Genomic DNA, 13,316 nt, shown 5'->3' with positions numbered 1-13,316 from the left:
AAAGCATTTTGAGTCGCTACTCACACCAGCTGTGATAACACATCATCACTTTTGCCACACACATAGCCACAACAAAATGTTCCCACAGCAAACAGATGCAAAAATGTCAGGGACATGACAGAGCCATAACCTTGTACGCCCTGAAATTAATCGAGCTGCTTGACTGGACGCTGAGTTACCAAACCCAGATTGTTTATTGTACAGTTTTGTGGCCACCTGTTGTATGTACCATGTCTGAATGTGCGTCTTTAGTTGTATGGGGGACATGAAACTGATAAGCATATGCTTCTTCCCGTCCGCCTTTGTCTTCTTCTTCGATTCCTTCGGGCAAATCATATCACATTTTGTAATTGTCAATGATTGTCAATGATACCGATGATTATGATGACAATAAAATTATTCAAAAAAAAAAAAAAAAAAAAAAAAACATTATTTAGTGTATTTTTCTGAATTAAAAAATCAAAATAAGGACTTTTCCCAATTTTTATTTAAAAAAAAAAAAAAAAACTAAATAATTTTAAAAAACTAGATTACCTGATTTTCCATTTTCTGAAAAGTAACAATTAAAAAATATGAAATAATTTAAAAATAATGATAATAAAATAATTAGACACATTATTCAGTGTTTTTAATTAAAAAAGTAATATGAACATTTTTTTTCAATTATTTATTTGAAAAATAATTTAAAAATTCAATTCCACAATTTTTTAATAAAAATAGGTAAATAAATGAATTTGAAATAAATGAAAATACATTATTTAGTGTATTTTTCTTTATTAAAAAATTAAAATATGAAATGTTTTCATGATTATTTTAAAATTAATTTTGAAAAAACTAACTCCACTAATTTCTAATATTTTTAAACAGTAAATTAAAAAAATGAAAAATAAAGACACTATTTAGTGTATTTTTCTCAGTTAAAAAAATACAATTTGAACAGTTTCCATCATTTTTTAATTTAAAAAAGTAATTATTTAAAAAATTGAATTACATGATATTTTTATTTACATTTATTTATTTGAAAAATAATTTAAAAATTCAATTCCACAATTTTTTAATAAAAATAGGTAAATAAATGAATTTGAAATAAATGAAAATACATTATTTAGTGTATTTTTCTTTATTAAAAAATTAAAATATGAAGTGCTTTCATGATTATTTTAAAATTAATTTTGAAAAAACTAATTCCACTAATTTCTAATATTTTTAAACAGTAAATTAAAAAAATGAAAAATAAAGACATTATTTAGTGCATTTTTCTCAGTTAAAAAAATACAATTTGAACAGTTTTCATCATTTTTTAATTTAAAAAAAGTAATTATTTAAAAAATTGAATTACATGATATTTTTATTTACATTTATTTTTAAAGTTAAAAACAAAAAAGCAAAATAATTGAAAAAACATTTAGTGTATTTTTTTGTATTCCACAAATTTTTAATTTGAAAAAATACATATTTTAAATTATTTAGTGAATTTTTCATTATTAAAGAAAAAAGTATAATGCAATTTTCATTCTTTTTCAATTTAAAAAAAGTAGATTAAAAAGAAAAAATAAATAAATAAATAAAAATAAAAAAAACAATATTTTGTGTATTTTCCCTAATTAAAAATATTAATTACTATGCGTTTTCATTCTTTTTTTTTATTGAAAAAAAAATAGTAATATGAAGTGACGTGACACGTGAGGAGTTTGATACCTCTTTTCTAATGTCCTGTCAGGTTCTCATCATCTTCTCGGACGGACTGGACGACGACCCGATCAAACTGGAGTCCGAATCGGACCGCCTGCGTTCGTCTGGTAAAATCACTTAAAAACATCCCACGGATGCGTTTTTTTGTTGTCCGAAAGACTGAAGTAAGACATCGGTCTCCCCGCAGGGGTAAACATGCTGCTTGTGGTTGGCCTGGAGGGGGCGACCGACCTGGGTGAGCTGCAGGATTTGGAGTTCGGACGAGGGTTTGGCTACAAAACTCCGCTTAGCATCGGCATGCAAAGCGTTGGCAGCAACATCTTCAAGCAGATTGTGAGTTTATTGGGAAGAGGGCGGAGTTAATCCCACTCTTTGCGGGGAATACATGAGTACATGAAAATAATAATTTAAAAAAATACATAAATGGTAGAACAAATACATATATACAACCCACATATATACTGTATATTAGAGGTGTGCATCGGCACTGCCCTCACGATTCGATTCGATTACGATTCGGTGGGCCACGATTCAATTCAGAGGGTCACGATTCGATTCAGTTCGATTCGCGATGCATTAAAGCCTGGGATGCATTTAAATTCTAAAGCAAAGCATATTTTCGTGAATCATGAGGCAACACAAGCGGTCAGACATTAAACAACTTTTTATCGGCTCTTGTGTCACTCCTGGTTGAAGTCAAATGAAAATATTTTCAGATATATATATATATATAAAAAAAAAAAAAAAAGATCACAGCATTTAATTAGTGCTTTGAATGAGACCAGGGCTTTCTATTTCATTCCTCCTGACCGCCAGAGGGCGATGCTTAGCACCTGGATATCTACGTCGTTCTCTTTTTTTTTTACACAAAGTAGCAGCCTTTCACACAGTGCAACATCTGAACTCCTGTGCAAAATCAGTAAAAAGTCACTGTATTATAGTCACAACTAAAACAACTAAAAATATTCAAGTAAATATTGAAGAAAACGTCAAAGAAAATATTGTAGTGCAGCAGCATCTTTATCGCAATATCAATCCAGGGATCAGTTCAGTTGCAAACAAAACATCAACTAAAATGCAATGCAGAACAAAAGTAAAATGTAGGCCTAGCCCACTATATATGTGCAATAGAAGTTAGATCGGGCCTAAAAAATCCAGCCCGACCCGACACGGCCCGCTGGTATTAAAGCCCGACCCGGCCCGAGCCCGATCAATTAACTAGATTTGCAGGCCCAGCCCGAAAAACCCGATTTTTTTTTTTTTTTAATGGAGTGACGCGGAAAAAAAAAAGCAGCAGCAGCAATTTATTTTCATTTCTTGGAGTTGGCAGAAAAAACGCAAGTTTTCTTAATGTTTAAATAGTCTACGTATTTTTATGATCATTATAAAAGCATTTACACAAAGAAATAACGCTGGGAAAGTTTAATATAAAAAATATTAAAAAACCTTGGGTTTTGCAGACACACAGAGGAGAAGATTCAAAAGGATCACATTTCTCTTGCCTTTGTGTGCATAAATAAAAGTGTCCATCGTAACGAATTCTCTGTTGGCAGAAAAAAAACGCAAGTTTTCTTAATGTATAAATAGTCCACTTATTTTTATGATCATTATAAAAGCATTTACACAACCAAACAACGCCGGGAAAGTTTAATATTAAAAAAAAAAAAAAAACAACAACAAAAAAAAAAACAGGTTTTGCAGACACACAGAGAAGATTCAAAAGGATCACATTTCTCTTGCCTTTGTGTGCATAAATAAAAGTGTCCTTCGTAACGAATTCTTAGTTGGCAGAAAAAAAGACGCAACTTTTTCTTAATGTTTAAATAGTCTACATATTTTTATGATCATTATAAAAGCATTTACACAACCAAATAACGCCGGGAAAGTTAAAAAAAAAAAAAAAAAAAAAAAAACATGCGACTTTGCAGACACACAGAGGAGCAGATTCAAAAGGATCACATTTTTGTTGCCTTTGTGTGTATAAATAAAAGTGTCCTTCGTAACGAATTCTCAGTTGGCAGAAAAAAAAACGCAAGTTTTCTTAATGTATAAATAGTCCACTTATTTTTATGATCATTATAAAAGTATTTACACAACCAAATAACGCCGGGAAAGTTTAATGTTTAAAAACAAAAAAAAACAACAACAAAAAAAAAACATAGGTTTTGCAGACACACAGAGGAGAAGATTCAAAAGGATCACATTTCTCTTGCCTTTGTGTGCATAAATAAAAGTGTCCTTCGTAACAAATTCTCAGTTGGCAGAAAAAAAATAACAAGTTTTCTTAATGTTTAAATAGTCTACAAATTTTTATGATCATTATAAAAGCATTTACACAACCAAATAACGTCGGGAAAGTTTAATATTAAAAAAAAAAAACAAAAAAAACATGCGACTTTGCAGACACACAGAGGAGAAGATTCAAAAGGATCACATTTCTGTTGCCTTTGTGTGCATAAATAAAAGTGTCCTTCGTAACGAATTCTCAGTTGGCAGAAAAAAACGCAACTTAATGTTTAAATAGTCTACATATTTTTATGATCATTACAAAAGCATTTATACAACGAAATAACGCTGGGAAAGTTTAATATAAAAAAAAAAACATGCGGGCCACAGCGTTCATGTGTGTGCACAAGCAAATGCACAATACAGAGGGCCTGCTCTCGTTTTTTTTTTTTTTTATTTATTTATTTATTTTTTTATTTTTTTTTTTATTAGTCCGGCGCAGCGGCCCGACCCGAATGTGAATGCTTAACATTCTGGGCCCGACCCAAGGGCCCAAAATGTTAATCGGGTTCGGGCACAAGATGTAACTTCTAAGAGATAGGACATAACATAACAATGGCTGATGCGGAGAAAGAGGGAGCGGGAAAGATTATTAATGCACCTAAGACATTGAAAGCAGACATCTGGAGACATTTTGGCTTCAACGGGGTTGGTGGGAAACTTGACCAGAGTCATGCGGTGTGTAAAAAATGAAACATGAGAATAATAATACAAATTGGGAAACCAAATCGGTTGCATCAGCGGAATTGTGCAGGGAAGATTTTTTAACGTACTTATATATGTATGCCCGCATCGAATCGAATCGTCCATGCCCCGCATCGGGAAGCATCACCGCATCGATTATTGTTGACACCGCTACTGTATATATATCTAGAACATATATACAAACATAGGTGTATATATACAGTATATGTACACATAGTATCCATAGTTTTTTATTTAAGCATTATCGCATTTTTAGCTGTATTTTTCAATTCAGCGCTCTATGTGTAGTCTATTTTTCTTTTTGATGGACTGTACTTTTGCTGTTTGATAAAATAAAAATTCCAGCATGAAGGGGTTTAAAATGCCATCGATTGTGCTTTTGCGCGACAGGACTCGGTGGCCAACCGAGTGTGCTGCAACGTGATGTGCAAGTGTACGGGCCACGAAGGCATACGTGGATCTCGGGGTTCTCTGGGCTCAAAGGTAATCCCTTTTCGCACCGATTGATCCTCGTCAACTGCCTTCATCTCAATGTTTTTTTTTCTTTATCTTAAGGGGGCTTCAGGGCAACGAGGCTACCCCGGATTCCCGGGAGAGGAGGGCGTTCCTGTAAGTATTTACTTTTTATTTTTTTATTATTGATTTATTTACCTAGTTTATTTAGAGTACCCAAACCTTATACACAATTAAGGGAACCGTTACTTCAAAATAATATTACTTAAGTAAAAGTAGTCATCAAAAAAATATACTCAAGTCACAAGTAACATTGTAACAGCTTAAGATGTTTGATTTTTTTTTTAAGCAATGGTATTTGTTTCTGTTAGCTATATGATCTGCTATTATTACATAAAGCCAAATATATGCATAAAAAAAAACAATGAATTGCGACGAGAGAAAAAATCTAGAGAAATGAAGCATTTATCGTGCCCATTAGTGGCGAAAGCATATTTCGTATTATGAAACTAAAAGGATCATAGCTCCTGTTTTCCGTGGTCAATCAGTGCCACATAAAATCTGAGAGGGAGTTTAAAAGATTGCAGGAATCACACCAGCCAAACCGCCGGAATCGCGCTAGCACAAGTCCACCGACACGGGCAAGCGCAACCCCATCAATCCGGCAAAAAGGCCAAACTCTGCACGTTCACCTTAGTTTTTACTCCTTGTACAGACTCCATTTTAATTAGGGCTGCAGCTATCGAATATTTTAGTAATTGAAAATTCTATCGATTTAAGGAGGAATCGGATAAAACAAATATATTTTTAGGTGAAGAGCAATTATAAATATAGATAAGAAAACAAGACATTTCATCTAATTTTGAACCATTTTCAGTCAATCAATGTCTTTATTTTCGATGTATATTGTTGAAAACAGCCAACAATTGCATCTCTGATGTAACTAGAATTAAAAAAAAAAGACCTTTTGATCTTATTAAAAAATATATATATGATATATATGTATATTTATATATATATATATATATATATATATATATATATATATATATATATATATATATATATATATATATATATATATATACATACCTAAAAATGCCGTTACGCTTGATAACACACATCACTTAAAAGTTAGGATTTTTTCCCAACGTGTTTCAATTGAATTTCTATTTGTGTCAAGCCATTTTTAAGTTCTAGTTAAGTTTTAAGTTAGTCTAAACTGTAAGTCCTGATAGGATTTTGACTTTTTGAAGTGTTCAAAATAAATGTATGATACACGCTGTATTGAAGCACATTAGGGACCAGTGCTACTTGGTGTTTTATCCAGCAATGACTACTGAGCTAAAATTGATAGCTAGCATTATTGAGTTTTTATTTTACACCCTCATCACTCTACAACGCTTTGTTATGTTAAAGCCTGTATGTAAGACACGTTAGCCACGCATCGACAGTGGTCATAATTAATAGAAACCTAGCCCTCCGCAGGGCTAACGTTACGTGAGCTAATGACAGTAACGTTAATCTTATTTATTAGCGCTTAGCGCTCTTTATTTGTGCTTAGCGCTCTACTGCTTTAAGATGGCGGCTGTTTACTAATGCTGCCCAGACATGGCCTAGTCTGTCATTTCGCATCTAGTTCAACATGTGATCTCTCTGAGACTCATCAGACGCTACCTGCTATCAACGTAGCATAGTGCGGGCGTCGTTTGTAGCGGCTGTCGGCTGATGTAAGTTGTTTTTTTTGTTTTTGTTTTTTTTTTTGCTTCTTCCTCTACGCCAGGGGTCGGCAACCTATGACACGCGTGTCAGCACTGGCACGCGAAGGGTTAACCAGTGACACGCGAGGGCATGGCAAAAAAAAAAAAAAAAAATGCGTGTTATGTTTATTGTCGGTTGTAACTTTATCAGTTGCTGAAGCGCCCCATCTTGTGGCCGTTTTATTTATTGGTTCTAAAACAGTAGAAGAAAAATGCAAATAGGAAGTTCTTCAAATGTGATTCAATGTGTTACATGGCAGCTCCACACTCACAACTTGAGTGGCATTTGTGTTCTTTAGAGCAACGTCTGTGAGTATTTTGTTGTCAAATTGAGAATTACACTCTTTATATTGTCTTTAGGTTGCATGTTTGAGGGGAAATTTGTTTGATATTTCTAATTAAGAACTACTGAATACAGGCTAATTGTGCTTGCATATATGGATGGCATTTTTGTTATTTGCAGCATTGTTGCTGATTGCGTGTATTTTTTCATTGTTTTAGTTTCACAAAAAAGAAAAGAGACACATAAAGGATTACTGAAAACATCCAGAGTGTGAACCTTTTCATGTTTAGCTGTTTGGATAGCGGAAGCGAGCCCATTTACAATGCGCCTTTTTACCGGAAATTAAGGCATTTTCAGTTGCGCGCCCTGTTATTTAGGGGCTTTACGGGACCGCCCCTCTCACCCACTCTGCCTGTGGCGTTATATGCGAGCAATAATGGATTTTGAGCACACCTCCAGCTCTTCCCCAATTTCTCGACTCCTGCGCTTGTCGGATATTTTTCTCTGCGCGTTTAATTCAGCCCACGCTACTAACATGTCACGAAGCCGACCAATCAGAGAGCTGGCGGAAGTACACTGTGTTACCAATTGCACTTTTTGATAATTGCAACTCTGCACCATAGTGTGAAGTGGACAGGCGATTAACGTGGCTTGTTGTGGTCGATTCGCCCGGTGCTTACTTCAGAGAGGTGGTGATGTGTATAAAAACACAGTGACACGTTGGATGGTATTTTGCTGGAGACTTTTATTAACAAAACTAAAACCAGCATGGGACACAGCCACTTTTCATGGCGCTCTTCGCACAACTCTCTCTCAACCCCTTGCTCCCTGCCTCTCTTTTTCTTACGCTTAACTAGTAAGCTGGTCATACTGTAGGGGACAGCGGCCCCTTGGGGGTGCCGGTAACAACTTTTTGGCTGGTTACTTCCGCTTGCTCTGTGCATTATGCCTCGAGAGCGTTGTGTGTGTGTCGCACAACAAGTGTCAAACGCCAGTACGAGACAAAACATGAAATTCATGGAAAACAGGGCCAGGGATCACATTAAGGTAGGCATCTTTTGTATTTGTTATATAAAATCTAAAATTGTGCGTAGAATTCACTGTTAGTGAACAAGACAAAGTAGTCGCCTGTTCTGACTTCGAAGGTTAAAACAGCCCGCTCTGTACTGTGAGAGACCTGCACTGAGAATCACGCTTGTTCCCCTTTTCTTGCTGGGTTGTGTGTGTGTGATATGTTTACATAAGATGATGCTCAAGTTTTGATATTTTCTACAATATACTTTTATTTTTTAGTTATTTGATAAAGAAGAATGGTAGTTGTACGATTTCAACGTATGTTCATGTTGTTTTGTTTGGAGTAAAATTACAGCTCTGTTGGATATAAAAATTCGGATGTGCGTCATTAATCTGGGTGTGGCACACTGATTGACAAGAAAATTTGAAAGTGGCACGCCACACCAAAAAGGTTGCTGACCCCTGCTCTACGCACATGACATCAGCGCGTTGTCCTGCATTAAAAGTAGTCCGAGCAAAACGTGATGCTTAGAGCTGTCAAAGTAAACGATTACCCGAGGTGAATAAAATTACTCGGATCAGTTTTTAAACTCGAGTTACTTGAGTTGCCGGAGTATTCATTTCAGCTCTAATTTTAATAGCTGCAAAAAGGCTCCTAAACACAAGTTGACAATTTATTCCAAGTCGACAGCAATAAGACAGCAAGGCAAAAACAGCAAATAGACCCAGACGAGGAGGAAGGCTGAATCACAGGTCAACGAAAGATTCCCGAGAAAAGACAGCACTAGCTAAAGAATTCAGTATTTTAAAGGCTCTGGTGAGACGGGCTGTGGTCCGGGAGAAGGGTATGTCTGGGTGTTGTTCAGGTTAGTTTTTTTGTTGCAGGTTGGGCGGATGAGTCTGTGCGTAACTGTTGCCGAGGCAACCAGAGTTGTAGATTTTGTCAGCCTTAGCGCTGAGTGTTCAAATTCTCAGCCGTGGAGTCTTCTTGTTGTCAGGCGTTACTTGCGGCAAGACAGGATGTCCCGCCATTGTTCTGGACTGTCCATTGCTGGCCCCCAGAAGAGCTGATGGTGGGATTTGGTGGTCCAGACGTGGGCTTGTAGACATCTTGGCCATCACCTGCTTGTCTTGCTCCGTCAGCGTCAATCTAGCTCAGTCAACTGCATGACGCGCGCATTGGGCTTCCGTAGTCAGCAGGCACCATGCTTATAGAACCCCAGAAAATAAAATAACACAGTAATATAGTAGCAATGAATGAAAATATGGAAAAATATGTGAAAAAACAAATATATCTAGACTTCCTTCATTGCTTTGGTGTGCTCACTTAACTATGTTTTCATTTTCCAGGGCGATCGTGGCCGTCCCGGTTCAGGTGGACCTCAAGGAATTCAAGGCTGTCCCGGGAGCCGAGGATCAAAGGTACTTTATTTTCTGCCCATCTGTCGCACATGTAAACGCTTAGCCTTAGCGCCACCCTTTGTTTGTTTTGCGCGCAGGGCTCCCGAGGACTGCGAGGCGACCGGGTGAGTGACAACATCTAGATGCCGACGAAGTCCGTCTCCCCGCGCGTCACGTGACTTTGCTTTTTCAGGGCGAGGACGGAGAACTCGGACTGGACGGCGTCAATGGAGAACAGGTAGACGGTCATCTTCGGCACGGTCTTCATCGACTGCGATGAAAAATCTTCGTTTTTGCTCGCAGGGCGTGGCGGGACTAAACGGCAGTCGGGGAGAGCAAGGACATCAGGGAAATCCGGTAAATGGCCCTTTTGAAAATCTGATTGCAAAAAAAAAATATGAATGATTTAGCTTCAACATTTGAATTTCTGGCCATGATTATACATGTCAATATGGAGCAAATCAATGACTTTGATAAGCAAAATTTAGCACAAAACAAAAAAAATTGTGTTAAATTTCTCACCTGTTTCCATTTCGACACTTTGCTAGCTATCAATTGACTCAAGTTATTTAAAATCTGAATAGCAAATCTTTGAATAATATAGCTTCAAAGTCTATGATGTTATCACTTTGCCAGTCAAGATGGATCACTTTGGATCAAATCAATGAATTTGATGGGCTATAAATACCACAAAACAAAAATCATGTTAGCTTTCTCCTCTATTTGCTATTTTGCACTATGCTAGCTATCAACTGACACCTACTATAAAAAGTCTGAGAGGCAAAAATGTAATGCTTTGGCTCTAAAGTGGCCAACAGTTGCATTTATGGCTATGATTACACTTGTCATTTTAGACAAAATCAATGATTTTGGTTAGCCAAAATTAAGCACACAAAAAAATGGTGTGAAATTTCTTACCCGTTTCCCCTTCTACACTATGTTAGCTATCAAAACATACCCGTTAAGAAAAATCTGTTTTGCAAATATTTGAATAATTTGACTTGAAAGTGTCCAATGTTGTCACTTAGCTAGTCAAGATGGATCACTTTGGATCAAATCATTGAATTTGATGAGCTATAACTACCACAAAACAAAAATCGTGTTTAGTTTCCCACGTATTTGCCTTTCTACACTATGCTAGCTATCAAATGACACCCATTGTAAAAGGTCTGATTGGAAAAACAATTTAATAATTTGGCTCTAAGGTGGCTATCAGTTAATAGTAGCCAATAGCATTTATGGCTATGATTATACTTGTCACTTGAGACCAAATCAATGATTTTGATGAGCCAAAATTTTGTACAAAATAAAAACAGTGTAGAATTTCTCACCTATTCTATACTATGCTAGCTATCAAAGGTCATCCATTATTAAAGATCTGATTGACAAATAATTGAAAAAATTGGCTTCAAAGTAGCCAATGTTTGTATTTGTAGCCGTGACTATAAATGACACTTTCAACCAAATCATCATTTTTTATGAGCTATAATGGGCACAAGGCATTAACAATTTTGTGATTTTGATGGGCTAAAATTGGGTCAAAACAAAAGTGGCATTGAGTTTTTTACCTATTTCCTATTCTAGGCTATGCTAGCTATCAAAAGTCACCCATTATTAAACATCTGATTGGCAAATTATTGAATAATTTGGCTTCAAAGTGTCCATTGTTGTCTCTTTGGTAGTCAAGATGGTGGTCACTTTGGATGTTGATGATTTTGTTGGGTTATAACCAGCATAAAAACAGAAATGGTGTTCAGTTTCTCACTTATATGCTACTCTACACTATGCTAGGTATCAAATGACACCTATTATCAAATATCTGATTGGCAAAAACATTGAAAAATTTGGCTCTAAAGTGGCCAATAGTTGTATTTATGGCTATGATTAGACTCATCACTTTAGACCAAATCAATGATTTTGGTGAGCTAAAATTTAACACAAAACAAAAACGTTCTTGAATTTCTCACCTGTTTCATATTCTACAGTATGCTAGCTATCAAAATACACCCATTATAAAAGATATGATTGGCAAAAAATCTGAAAAATTTGGCTTCAAAGTGGCCAATATTTGTATTTGTACCCTTGATTAGACATGACACGTTACACCAAGTCAAAGATTTTATGAGCTATAATGGGCACAAAGCAGTAAAGACATTGAGTTTTTCACCTATTTCCTATTCTAGACATTGCTAGGTATCAAATTATACCTATAATAAAAGATATGATTGACAAATAATTTAATAATTTTGTTCCAAAGTGGTCAGTATTTGCCCTCCCAGTCAGAATAGCTTGGAAGTCAGTGGCAGCCAATGAGTTCAACTTAAAAATAAATACATTTTAAATTCTCAATCTTTTTTTTCGGGTGTGTTGAACATTCGAGCGTGTTGACCTTTGACCCCTCTCCTGCACCCTCAGGGCATCCCTGGCCTCCGAGGGGAGGTGGGGCTTAAAGGACAGCGAGGCCTGAGAGGAGATCCGGTGAGTAGAGTGTCCGGTGTAAAGCAGGCCGAGGCCAGGCGTCACGTGACCCGTCCTCATCTTTGTACAGGGAGAAAGTGGGCGGGACAACGTCCAGCCGGGACCCAAAGGAGACGTTGGGAATGCCGGCCGGCCGGTCAGACACGTCCCACAATGCAACGCTGCTGATGATATGCTGATTATTAAATTTTCCTTCCCTCGTGTCTTTCTTCCTTAACCCAATCCATACTTACGTTTTCATTCCCTCTTTGCTATTTTCTTTCATTTCTTCCTGTCTTACTTTATTTCCTTCCTTCCAATGCTTCCTTCTTTTATTCCACTGAATCCATTCCTTTGTTTTACCTTCCTTTGTTTATGTTCTTTCTCATTCCCTGCACTCATCTGTTCTTGATCCATCATTAAATCTTGCCTTCCTTCCCTCTTTCCTTCCTTTCTTCTTCCCTTACTTCATTCCAATACTTGCTTTCTTCACCATCCTTCATTCCTTCCTTCCAATACTCACTCACTTCCTTCCTTTCTTCGCCATCCATCCTTCCATCCCTCTTTCCTTTTTTCTCCTATTCCTTCCTTACTTACTTTCTTTGTCATCCTTCTTTCGCCATCCTTCCTTCCTTCCTTCGTCATTCTTTATTCCTTCCTTCCATTACTCACTCACTCACTCACTCACTCACTCACTCACTCACTCACTCACTCACTCACTCACTCACTCACTCACTCACTCCCAATACATCCTTCCTTCCTTCACCATCTTTCATTCCTTCCCTCTAATACTCAATTACTCACTTCCTTCCTTTCCCATCCATCCATCCATCCATCCATCCATCCATCCATCCATCCATCCATCCATCCATCCATCCATCCATCCTTCCTTCGTCCCAATACTTCCTTCCATCCATTTGTCCTTCCTTCCTTTCATCCATCCTTACTTTGCATCCTCTCTTCCCTTTCTTCCAATACTTCCTTCCTTCCTTCGTCATCTTTCATTCCTTCCTTCCAATACTCACTCAATGACTCACTTCCTCCCGTCGCCATCCATCCATCCTTCATCCTAATACTTCCTTCCATCCATCCGTCCTTCCTTCCTTCCTTCACATTCTTCCAATACTCACTCACTCACTCACTCACTTACTTCCTTTGCCACCCATCCATCTATCCATCCTTCCTTTGTCTTAATACTTCCTTCCATCATTCGCCATCCTTCCTTTTTCCCAATACTCTCTTCCCTCCTTCACTATCTTTCATTC

General features: G+C 36.7%; 1 protein-coding gene across 3 annotated transcripts in view; it reads left to right on the top strand.

Moving 5' to 3' along the window:
- The window catches only part of col6a4a (collagen, type VI, alpha 4a), a 151,080-nt gene that overhangs the window by 104,602 nt on the left and 33,162 nt on the right, over positions 1-13,316 (top strand). For all 3 annotated transcript variants that reach the window (XM_057833820.1, XM_057833817.1, XM_057833819.1), the window contains 10 exons: positions 1,721-1,799; positions 1,880-2,025; positions 5,074-5,166; positions 5,239-5,292; positions 9,544-9,615; positions 9,693-9,719; positions 9,788-9,832; positions 9,898-9,951; positions 12,010-12,072; positions 12,143-12,208. In XM_057833820.1, coding sequence (XP_057689803.1) covers positions 1,721-1,799; positions 1,880-2,025; positions 5,074-5,166; positions 5,239-5,292; positions 9,544-9,615; positions 9,693-9,719; positions 9,788-9,832; positions 9,898-9,951; positions 12,010-12,072; positions 12,143-12,208 — 699 coding nt within the window. The remainder of the gene's footprint in view (positions 1-1,720; positions 1,800-1,879; positions 2,026-5,073; positions 5,167-5,238; positions 5,293-9,543; positions 9,616-9,692; positions 9,720-9,787; positions 9,833-9,897; positions 9,952-12,009; positions 12,073-12,142; positions 12,209-13,316) is intronic.

This window comes from Corythoichthys intestinalis, chromosome 4 (assembly GCF_030265065.1).
Source record: "Corythoichthys intestinalis isolate RoL2023-P3 chromosome 4, ASM3026506v1, whole genome shotgun sequence".
Taxonomy (NCBI): Eukaryota; Metazoa; Chordata; class Actinopteri; order Syngnathiformes; family Syngnathidae; genus Corythoichthys; species Corythoichthys intestinalis.
Note: the sequence above shows the minus strand (reverse complement) of the source record. Positions and strands in the feature narration are given on the sequence as shown.